At 40.2% G+C, this 12,257-nt stretch overlaps 1 protein-coding gene across 9 annotated transcripts in view; it reads left to right on the top strand.

Annotated features, from left to right (window-relative positions):
* OSBPL3 (oxysterol binding protein like 3) overlaps window positions 1-12,257 on the top strand; it is a 177,611-nt gene that overhangs the window by 114,556 nt on the left and 50,798 nt on the right. For 7 of the 9 annotated variants that reach the window (XR_003143041.3, XM_049093723.1, XM_025464409.3 and 4 more), the window contains 4 exons: window positions 100-223; window positions 2,182-2,285; window positions 2,492-2,584; window positions 3,613-3,769. Coding sequence is in view for 8 of the 9 variants with exons in the window: in XM_049093723.1 (XP_048949680.1) it covers window positions 100-223; window positions 2,182-2,285; window positions 2,492-2,584; window positions 3,613-3,769 (478 nt within the window). In the remaining variant the exon portion in view is untranslated. The remainder of the gene's footprint in view (window positions 1-99; window positions 224-2,181; window positions 2,286-2,491; window positions 2,585-3,612; window positions 3,770-12,257) is intronic. The other 2 variants (XM_025464408.3, XM_025464411.3) reach the window with 1 other exon arrangement.

The following is a 12,257-nucleotide window of genomic DNA, read 5'->3' as shown; positions in this document are numbered from 1 at the left end:
TTCCATTAGCAACTAGCTCACTTTGTTGTCCTTTACCCTAAAGTGTTCCCACTGGGCTCTGTTTTCATTTATAACATGCTTTTGTCATCTGTGGAACAGCGTAGCAGTATATCAAAGCAGAACTCGATTCAAACTGGAAGCAATTTATCATTTTCTTGTGGTGGTGAGACACGAGTTCCATTATGGTTACAGTCTTCAGAGGACATGGAAAAATGCTCAAAAGGTAAAGTGACTTGAAACTTCTGCTTCTTTCTGTCATGGCTCTGAAATTGTGCTTGTTGAGTATTTACACCTCAGGTGAATTTCCCCATCACTGGTCTACATTTCCCTCCAGAGTTTGCTTCTGAGTTTGCACTGGTGATGAACAAATGACATTCTCCTTGCAGAGCTTTACGTCTTCACCTGGGTGTGCATGCAGACAGGTTTCTTTTCATATTCTTTAAGTACCCAGGTGCGATTTCCATGAGGACCTGCTAAATCAGTCTCCCTGGGTGGTCTCTGCACATCTCTCTGTTTTTTGTTTTTTGTTTTTTGTTTTTTTTTTTTTGTGTGTGTGTGTGTGTGTTCTTTAAGTGCCAAAACTGACTCTAGTATATATCCAAAATTGGGAGTCATTGCTGAAGGTGAGTGGGTGAATCAAATGGAGATCCCCACGAAATAGGAGTTCTCTACTCTGGTTGCACACTATAATCACCAAGAGTTTTTATTTTTTTGTTTTTTTTATAATAAATTTATTTTTTATTGTTGTTCAATTTGCCAACTTACAGAATAACACCCAGTGCCCATCAAAAGAGCTTTTAAAAGGCAAGAATACCCACTCTCCACAAGAAGTTCGTTAAATTGGTCTGCACTTGGGTCCTGGCATCACTGATTTTCTAATTTCTCAAATGATTCTGATAAGGAATCAGGATTAAGAACACTTCTATCAGGAAGCTCAGTGTTCTCAACCCTAATTAGCTAAGAACCACCCAGGGAACTATAAAACAAAACAAGTCACCAGTGGGATTGGGGATGTTCTGATTTAATTATCTCATGATGGGACTTGGACATATGGAATTTTAAAAATTTCCCCAGTTGAGCTATGATTGAGAACTACTATGAGAGAAAGATGCCAGGCATTGGCCTTGAAAAGTACATTTTCTCCTGTTGAATTCAGATACTATCACACCTGGGGCCATAGAGGTTTTGCCCTCCCAGTAAATGTCACTCAATGAAGCTCCTGAGTGAACTTCACTGAGTGACATTTTGGCACAGCTAGTCCTTGAAGTGCCATCTGTAGACCAGCAGCATTGGCCTGGCCTCCAAACTTATTTAAAATGCAAATTCTCAGGTAGACTGGATCAGAAATTGTGGGTGGATCTCAATGATCTGTGATTTAACAAGTTCTCCAGTTGATTCTGATGATGCCAAAGTTTGAGAGCCATTTGGGTCTTGATTTCTGTCCACCTATGGATTTCTCAGTGGAAATAACCATTATCATCCAGTGAACATCAAATTAAGAACTATCTTTTGAGTTAGCAACCAAGAACTGGTGTGAAAACACTTAGGTGCTCTCAGGTCAATGTGCAGATGATCATCAAAGTCATCTTGATGGGTGGGTCTCAAGGACCCAAGGTCTCAAGGACCCAAGGACCCCGATTGACAGTTCCCCTTAGAGACCAGTACAACCTTCATTTTTGTTTCATTTACTTGCCTGGAGTCCTGATACACAGATGACAAAACCCTATTATTACAATATTAGAAATAATGATAATGATGATAGCTGATTTATTGAGTGCTTACAGTGTGCCAGCATTCTAAAAGCATGCCACATATGTCAACTCACGACTGGCTCATGAAGGCAAGTGTTTAATTATCTCCCCTTCCCAGATGAGGAAACTGAAGACAGAGAAGTTATGTAATTCGCCCAAGATTCAGAGTTCAGGAAGTGTTCAAACCGAGGCAGTCTTGCCTCGGATTCTCCAAATCTGTGCCCTTAACCATGGCAGTTTACTGCCTCTTCTGTAAAAAATGAAATAAAATTTCATCTTTATAAAGATATAAATTGAAGAGTATAGCTAAATTTAAAAAGTAGCTGGCAAATAAAAATAAAAATAAATAAAAAGTAGCGGGCCCTAGTGTAAGGAAACCTGGATGCCAAGGTAAGGGCTTATGAATCTTCTTTTTGCCTGTCTTGCACAGACCTGGCACACTGTCATGCCTACCTGGTGGAAATGAGCCAGCTCCTACAGAATATGGATGTTCTGCATCGGACATATTCGGCGCCGGCTATCAATGCCATCCAGGTCAGCCAGGTCCCTCTTCTGTTTGCATTCTGGCATTTTTCTGCTTTCCTTTCTGCTCCCCAGCCTTGCCACTAACAGTGGGACGTTGTCCGGTCAGTTGCTTCAGCCAAACTCAAGGGGATGGAGGTGGTCACTTTGCTGTGCAGTTTTCTCTGTGGTCTGGTGGACCTTACTTTCTATGCTCTCTTTCCTGTTTTGAAACAAAGGGTGGAGCTTTTGAAAGTCCCAAAAAGGAAAAAAGATCACACAGGAGGTGGCGGTCCAGAGCTATTGGCAAAGATGCTAAAGGAATGCTACAGGTAACCATTGCTTCCCCTGCTCTCTGTGTCTCGTGCTGGGGGCTGCTTGGACTCTGATAGGATTTTCCGTGGCTGTTTTTGCAAATACCCTGTGCAGAGAGAAATTCAATCACTTCGATTTTCTGCATGCTACAATAAGCATGTAATGGAATTGGGTAAGGGAAAAATGACACCAGGTGGGAGGGACACAGCCATTTCCAGGACTTCGGTTTCCCTTCTTTCATGCAGAGCCTGCCCGCCCTCTTCCCCACCTGCATGTGTGCTCTGACCCACCTCTTCTGCTGCCAGTCAGTGGATTCACCATCCCTTGGAACCTACTGGCTGGAGTCTCTGGAAATGCGACATCGTGCAGACTTTCTTTTGCCTCTTGCCTCCAACCTCCCAAACCCCCATCAGGGCTTCACTGTGTTACGCTAGCCGCCGACTTCCCCAGTGCATGGCTAAGCCAGAGGCCAAGATTTGCAGCTCGGTCATTGCATATTAAATTGGGACATTGTTAGGGTCAAATAAATCAGAAACGTAATGGCTAAGTCATCTGTTCTACTCTCATAGACTCTGTTCAAAGCACTTTATGGTTTGGACATAAGTACTTTCAAAGTAAAGGGTGATTTGTGTACAAGCCCATGAGAAGTTAGTTTTGTAGAAGCACCAGATGCAAATTAAGAAAACATTTTAAACCTACCCACTGTTAACAACCCAGATACTGGATGATTATTGCCAGGAAGAAGGAATTGAGTATAAAGGAGAAAGAGCCTGGCAGCTTTTGCTGTCATTTGCAACCTAGAGCTTTGATGCTTCTATCATTTCCAGAAGAAATGTGATTTCTCACCCATTTTTATTTTGCAAGAAGCCAGAGCAGGTTGCTGGAGAAAGTGTTTTCCTGGGTTTTCATTTATTTTCTTTGAACTTATCACCCAGTAGAAAGATTTACCTATAAAATGTTCTCCTACAGCTTTCTAATCTTAGTAACAAGATAGTCTAAGCAACCTACATCTGAAAAGAAATGTCTCCCTTTGGTGTCACTTCAGGTCCCTAAACCTTTCTCGGGCCCAATAAGACTTCATTCCTCCAACCCTAATTTGTCAACATTAGATTTTGGAGAAGAGAAAAATTATTCTGATGGCTCTGAAACCTCATCAGAGTTTTCTAAAATGCAAGAAGACCTGTGTCATATTGCACATAAAGGTAAGTGAATATTCTTTGTTCTTGATATGTTTGATGAAACTGTCAGATGCATGTCTGGGTGTGGGATGTCCTTGGAGAGGGGATCTTAGTTGGTTTGTTTTCTGCTCTATTAGAAAAATAGAAATCAATCTATTAATTGATTTGGGTCAATCTAATTTTTATTTTATTTCCCTGGTAGTAGGGAGTATATTAACACAAAGTTTCTTTTTTAAGCCCTTAGGGGAGATAGTGAGAGCATTAGGTATTCTTTAAAAGCTGAGGAACTCACATGCTGCTGGTGGGAGTATAAATTGGTGCTTTTTTTGAAAGCAGTATGACATTATGTTTTGAGTTTTAAAAAAAAAAATCTGCTTATCCAGCAATTCCACTTTGAAAAATTCACTTGTAGAAATTAATTTAAAACTTATCTGAATAAAGAGATCTATTGTAGCATTGTTTATCATATCCAAAATTAGATGTTCAACATCATTAGCTGTTAGGGAAAGGCAAATTGAAGCTAGGATGAGGTATTCCCATACCCCTGTTAGAGCTCCAGAAAGATACAGTACCAAATGCTGATGAGGACATGAAGAAACCGGATCTCTCATATGTTGCTGGTGGTGAAGCAAGATGGTACAGCCACTCTGGACAGTGATTTGGTAGCTTTATATAAAACTAAACATCAGTTACCATTCACATTTCTGGCCATTTATCCTAGAGAAGTGTAAATTTAAGTCCACACAAAAGCCTATACATAAATGTTTAGAGCAGCTTTATTTGCATTAGCCAAAGATAGGAACAACCCAAATGTCCTTCAACAGGCACATGATTAAACAAACTATGGGATGTCCATACAATGGAATACAGCTCAACAGTAGGAAGGAACAAATACTGATATGTGTAGCTACTTGGATGGATCTCGACATTATGATGAGTGAAAATAGCCAGTTTCAAAAGGGTTGCATAGTATATGATTCTACTTATTAATACCTTTGAAGTGATAAAATTATAGAGAGAAGAGATTAGTGGTTTCCAGGGCTTAGGAAAAGGAAAAAAAAATATGGGTGAATTATGAAGGGGTAGCAAGAGGGATCTTGATGGTAATGGAAAGTTCTGTATCCTGATTGTGGTAGTGGTTCCATGAATCTACACATGTGATGAAATTGCATTGACCTGTATTTACACACACAGACCCAAATGAGAACATGTAAAACTAGTGGCATCTGCATAAGGGCTGTAGATTATGTCAATATGAGTTTCCTGGTTTTGATATTGTGGCATAGTTCTCTAACATGTTACCACTGTGAGAAATGGGATATAGGGTACCCAGGACTTCTCTGTACTATTTTTGCAACTTCCTGTGAATCTGTCATGATTTCAAAATACAAAGTTTTTAAACGGATATAACCTAAATGCCCCAAAATAGGGAAAATGGACTGTTTAATGCAATATAATTATATGATAGAATAGTCAACAGCCACAATAATAAAAATAGCTTCCTTATATTGAACACATAGTTATTATGTCAGATATTCACTAAATACATGCACTATTTCAATTTTTTAAAAATTTTTATTTATTTATGATAGTCACACACACAGAGAGAGAGAGAGGCAGAGACACAGGCAGAGGGAGAAGCAGGCTCCACGCACCGGGAGTCCGACGTGGGATTCGATCCCGGGTCTCCAGGATCACGCCCTGGGCCAAAGGCAGGTGCTAAACCGCTGCGCCACCCAGGGATCCCACATGCACTATTTCATTTCATTCTAGGAGCAACCTGTGGAACAGATATTATTGTAATATTCATTGCACAGATAAGAAAGCCGAGGCTGGAAGAAGCTGGAGAGCTTCCTGAGTAAGAAAGTGGTAGAAAGTGGCTAACCTGAGACTTGAATCCTAACCTGCCTGGCCCTGAGTCTGTGCTCCTCACTTGGTGTCTCACCACCCTTATGGATGGGCTGGCCAGGGTTATGTTTATAGACATAGAAAGATGTTCACAACATATCATTGAGTAAAAATACAGCTCTCAAAACAGTGTATAGGTATGATGCTGTTTGTACAGAAACTATATAAATTGGCACGTATAGGTGTACTAAAAAGTCTGGAACGTTCTACACTAGCATTTTAATAATGGAGACTACAGTTGTTAAGTGCTTATTATCTTACCGTTTATATTTTTTAAAAATATGGTAAATTTATCATTTTTTAAAGAGGCAGATGAGCTTAAAAGTTTTAAATGGGAGGGCAGTAGGGCACCTGGGTAGCTCAGTCAGTTAAGTGGTAGACTCTTGATTTTGGCTCAGGTCATGATTTCAAGGATGTGAAATCAAGCCGCATGTAGGGCTCCACACTGGACATGGAGTCTGCTTAAAACTTTCCCTCTTCCTCTGCATCCACCCCTCTTACACAATTTTTTTTTTTAAATGAGAGGACAGTGCTTGAAGTAAAAGGAAGGAAGATACTGGCTCTGCTGCTTTATTCCCCTAGCCCTGAGTTTTCTTCCATGACCTGATTCTTTCAGCTTGCTTTTCCCTTACCCCACAAACATAAAACATGGTGGTTATGAGGAAACCATTCCCTGTTCTTTACAAACCTCTACCTCAATCAAACTCCCGTCCTAGTTGCTGTCAGAACTTTGTCAGCATTTACGATGCAGTTGTAGGGTCTGTTAAAGGAGAAGAACTACCTGCCCCCAGCCTTTCAAAACTCTTCACGCAGGCCTTGTGTGTTCTCTAGTATTAAAGGATCGATTGTAATTAGGGTGTTGTATTTTAGGCTTTGTGGGAGGAAATTCCTGAAAAAGAGCATGACTTTTAAATAACATGAACTGTCAGGGCACCTGGGTGGCACAGTTAAGTATCCAGCTCTTGGTTTTGGTTTGGATGGTGATCTCAGGGTCATAAGATTGAGCCTCGAGCTGAGCTCACACTTAGCAGGGAGTCTGCTTGAGATTCTCTCTCTCTCTCTCCCTCCCCTCCTACTTGTGCTTGCTTGTTCTCTGTTTCTCTCTCAAATAAATAAATAAATCTTTAAACACACACACATACACCCCAAACCACAATCTGTCTTTTTATAAATAAGAAAATGCATCTCCACCGCAAGGATATCCTGACTTTTACAATTGAAGAAGCTGCTCCCTCAGCAGAGATATATTGCCCATATTGAGTCAATCCACTGATCCCATCCTCCTGCGGAGGGCTCAGCCTCACAGACTGTCTATAATGGACTGTGGCCAGATGTTTTGCCTTTCAGGCTTTGTTAGAAACAGCTGGCTGCAGAGCCGGCCGCATACCTGGAGTAGGTCAAGATTTGAGCTCCGAGAAAGGCCCAGGTGCACTTATTCCCCAACAGCCTTTGCCCCACAGGTTTACGGACTCAAATTCCACAGGGCGCCTAACAAGCTCTGTTTCAGTGCTGTGGCTCTAAAGTCCACTTGCTTAGACCGAAAGATCTCTGGGAGTCGCTTTTACACAGCTGTGACTCAAAGGCCTCCTGGAATGGAGATACTCCTCAGTCCTGTGACCTCGCGTGCTTTCTCACTTCCATACATTCAAACTCTAAAAAAGCATCTTGACCTTTCTTCCTGCGTGAGGCTGATCGGGTCACGGTCGGTTTTTATTGTACTTTCTTGACTGCATGACTAATCTATTGACTGTGATTCCAGAGCAGATGTACTCAATGTAGGAATTCCACTGCTGTTGTGACATAGTCTGTGTTGCCTACTTTTTCTTTAATTTGTTAAATGCATGTGAATTCTCTCTGTTTTGTAGAAGATTCGATCCAAGGGTAGACAACCAATTCATACCCATCATAGTTGAAAAAATCCCTCATATATCATAAACAGAATTTGATTTTTATGGTATATCATTGAGTTTTCGTTGGTTCATGTGTTTGGCTTTGCGTGTATGTGGACACACATATAAGTAAACAGAGAACAAAGAGTACTAAAACTTTAAAGTCATTAAGGAATTTACATTGCATATATTAACGTTCACATTTCTCCAAATATATTTCACTGAACACTTTGCCCATAAAATGCTTTTAAAAACAAAAGAGTTACAGGATTAAAAATGTTTGGAAAATACTGCTGATTATGGCTCCCTTTGAATTTACACAAGAATAGTAAATATTAAAGGCCCTGAGAAATCCTGCAGCAGAGAAGTCTTAGCTTTAAGTCAGTGATTTTCAATGTATTTAGAACATTTTCCCCCACTCCCCAGTAGCTGTTGATACCCAGGAACTAAAGTTCTTGAGAGGGGATCTCTGGGTGGCTCAGCGGTTTAGCGCCTGCCTTTGGCCCAGGGTGTGATCCTGGAGTCCTGGGATCGAGTCCCACGTCGGGCTCCTGGCATGGAGCCTGCTTCTCCCTCCTCCTGCGCCTCTCTCTCTCTCTCTCTCTCTCTCTCTCTCTCATAAATAAATAAATCTTTAAAAAAAATAAAGTTCTTGAGAAACATAATGCAAGAACCATGGTAAATAATAAGCCTTTATGGAGCTAACCCTCTGTACCACCTGGGTTAGAAGATAGGCATTCATTCTGGACCACTCTGTTAGGACCAGCTGTGAAATTTTGATCTCGCCAGTTAACTTCTCTGGGCCTCGGTTGCCTCATCTGTTAAATGTCCTAAAGTAGTTCTTCTGACTTTTTGGTCTCAAATTTTATAACTGTTTTCTATGACTGATTATTTTGTTCTGGATAGGACGAATTCATGCTGTTGCTCATTGTTACGTGAAAGTTTTAGGAGACAATGTTCTATTCCTAGCTGAAACAGGAATGGCTGAGTATGGTGAGCAGTTGTAGGGAGGGAAAGGACTAGGATGGGACCAGGATCTTATATGGAAGTGGGGCATTTGCGTTCTACTTTGAAAAGAAACAAGGATAAATTTAATGATACTTCCCTGAAGATATTTTCAGTAAGGGAAATCCTCATTTACAAATGAAAAGGTTAAAAGTAGAACAAAGTTAAAAACTGTATTCCGTTATTTGGTATTCTTTTGTTCCTGATTCTTTTCCTGTGTTGAGTTTTAATTGTTGCAGGATCATTTTCTGAACTGTTTGGAGTTTCTGGAAATATTGGATAAAAAGCCAAGCATGTCACAGTGGTATCATTTCCACATATTAAAAGCTAGAAGACATACAGAATCTAAAGAAAAGCCAGATCATTTATCAAACATAATTTAGAATTCAGTATAAAACTCTGCTGAGCAATTGTATTTATGCAAATTATCACAAAATAAGTGGGACCATTTAATCAAATTATGTAATGCATCTAAATGAAAGAACCATTGGGTACAATATCAGAAGATATTTTAAAACCATGGATGTTTTGTGAGGTTTGAAAATTAGAGGAAGCAGATTACAGAAGACCAAACCACTCTGGATATATTTTGGGTATGTTATCATTTTAAAGAAAATTCACCAAAATGTGCTTTTCATTAAAAAGAAAGAAAGAAAAATAATCAGTCCTTTTTTTAAAAAAAAAAATAATGAGTCCTACTGTGGGTTGGGCGTTATACAATATAGCATGTTTTCTCATTGTTTCCTTAGAGTACTCATGAGATGTGGGCATTATCCACACATAAAAGATACAGAAACCGAGGATTTGTCCAAAATCAAAATGGCAACCAAGTGGCACAAGTAGGATTTTGGTTCACATTTGCCTTATTACAAAATGTCTTTGCCTTGGACCATACTGTCTCCATAAAAGTGCTGTCTGTGGTATTCATGACTGTCTTCCCCCAGACCTTATTCTTTTGTGATGAGGAGAAACTGCTAGAAAAGGAGCACATTAAACAGTAGAGCTCAGGCAGACTGAGAGTACAGGTGTCCTTTAGTACCTCCTTTCACCATCCATCCATGCTAACTATACTCTTACCATCTAACTTAATAAAAGAATACCATGGAAGACTGTGGAGATGGGAGACGTAGTGGTCCGAGAGGCTTATGGCATTCCATTCTGTCTGTATCCCACTGTCTTAGTACAGTGAGGGGGTCTGAGAAACAGCTAAAGCCTGGCTGGGAAAGATGAGTAAGCAGAGATGCCATAATTGCCTTTCCATATTTGAACACCGCATGAATGAAGAGGTAGTTCTACTTGCCAATGAGGAGACATTGAGGGGAATTTTGACTTGGAACTAGGAGGACTTCCTTCCCCACAGCAGTCTAGTGGCAGAGCGAACTGCTTTAGGAAATAGCAAGTGCTCTGAGAAACATGACCCAAAACCACAGGCAAGGGAGTCTAGAGACAGAGAGGAGTTGGCCATTCTATACCGTAGGTGGCCTTAGTGATCTTGGGGGTTCTTTGCAGCTCTGAGCATTGAAGATTTTCTGTGTGATTTTATTTGTTGTTGGATATCCACAGATGTGATACAGTCATTTGGATCTTTCTATTTTTGTAAGTTTTTTGTTGTGGTGGTTTTTCTCTAGCATCATTTAGAAATTAGTGAGAAAACATTGTGTCACAGAGAATATTCCTCACCTCTGGGATCCTGTGTCTTTAACGATTAATATAAATATGGTTTCCCACAAGCAGCCTCCAGCAATCATTCTGCATGTACTGGATCCTTAGGCCGCTGTGAGGGACTCTTTTGATGCCCTCTGAGTGGGCCTAACCAGTCATTTAAGAAATCCAGTGCATGGCAATTTGATCATCCAAGCTCCTTTGTCAGGTGGTTTAGAAAGCAATTTACACCTGAAAATTAAATATAGTGACTATATGAGTTTCTTTCTGCTTATTTTATGCTCTCTCCAATCTTGTTTGCTATCCATTTTGAACCAAGCAGTGTAGATGCTGCCAATTTTAAATGGAATCTTCTCATCAAGTGGGAGACCTTCCTTTACTACAGGCTGTCTAAGAGCCAGAGGAATTGATCTGGTAAAGTGACAGCCAGCTGAGTGCCACATTTACTTATTCTAGAGCAATAGACATGACAGCGAAAGAAAGAAAGAAAGAAAGAAAGAAAGAAAGAAAGAAAGAAAGAAAGAAAGAAAAAAATTTTTGAAAAATTCTTTTGCGACTATGTAAAGTGACCAATGTTCACTAGCCTTATTGTGGGGATCATTTTGCAGTGGACACAGAAATCAAAATCTTTATGGTAAACACGAAGACTCATATAATGTTAATGTCAATTATACCTCAATTTAAAAAAGAGAAAAAATGGACTGTAATACCAAATTAAGGACACTTATACCAAAAGACAAAAAAACAAAACAAAAAAAAACCCCTTGGCAGTGAAGAGAAATTCCCACCCATCCTCAGCTGGGTATGGGTATCCCATAGAGCATGTGTGGGTGAGGGGAGGGGGTGCCTATCTAACAGGATGTGAAATGTTAATTGTGGGGCTCATTGCTCCCCAGCTGAGGCTGCTCTTCCAACTGTTGAACAGATTCTGGTCAGTCCCTCCTTCATAGAGCCTGTACCCTGCATCCAGTTATTTACAAATGTTGTCCTGGCAAAAGACCAAAGTATTCTCCTAAAACTCGTGCCTGTATTTCAAATTGCCACCACTCTCACCCTTGTATGTTGCTTTTATCACCATCACCATTATTATGGCAGCAACATTTATTATTTATCATGTACTACGCATTGGGTTAAGTCTCATACCTGCATTATCATATCGAATCCCCATAGCCATCTTATAAATAAACGCAATCATGACCCCCATTTACAAATGAGGAAACGGGAGTCCAGGAACAGCAGATGTTTGTCCGGGGTCATGTGATGACTCAGTGATAGAGTTGGGAGGAATCCAGGGCTGGTTTGGAGCTCACACTTGCTCACTCTGCGGTGCTGCCCATTATTTTGCTCAATGGAATTGTTTACATCAAAGAGCTAAGTGTGTTCCATAGACATTGTTAGGAAATTTTAGTACCTATTTGCTTTGAGCACCTATTTACCCTGTGTTCTGTTCACAGAAGAAATGAATTGTGCTTAATAAACTAAGGAAAGTGTGTGTGTGTGTGTGTGTGTGTGTGTGTGTGTATGTGTGTATTTAAACAAATTGCTAATTTGTATGATGACTTTACGAAGACAGTCTAAATCCATCCCGGAACATGACAACCTCAGACAAATTCAGCAACAGCTTATGGAGAGATGCAGCTGTCCTTGTGGAAATGAGGGAAGTAAGTCAATAATGTGTATTTAGTTTCTGTGATACTCAATCGGCCACTCTTGAATGACAGTGCCTCTAAAAATGCAAGCCTGTGGAATTCAATATACACCAGGCCATCTGAGAAGAAGTATGTCTCTGCTTCTTCCTTCTTCCTACCTTTCTAAAACAAAATATATTAAAAGAGACTGGAAAGATATTATTCAAATGTGATATCCACGATAAGTAAGTTAGATGGCATTTCCCCATCCCTAGGAGATAAGTCATACAAATGTGATCAAAATTTGATGAATCTTTTCCTGTATATGTTAGCGGGTTTTAAAAACGTTGGTGCCAGCATCTGAGTGCGTAGCAGTGCTAAGCTCTCATGTACGCGAGGGCTCACAGAAGTGAACAGAGT

Source organism: Canis lupus, chromosome 14 (assembly GCF_003254725.2).
Source record: "Canis lupus dingo isolate Sandy chromosome 14, ASM325472v2, whole genome shotgun sequence".
Classification (NCBI taxonomy): Eukaryota; Metazoa; Chordata; class Mammalia; order Carnivora; family Canidae; genus Canis; species Canis lupus.
The sequence above is the reverse complement of the archived record's forward strand: the minus strand, read 5'-3'. Positions and strand labels throughout refer to the sequence as shown.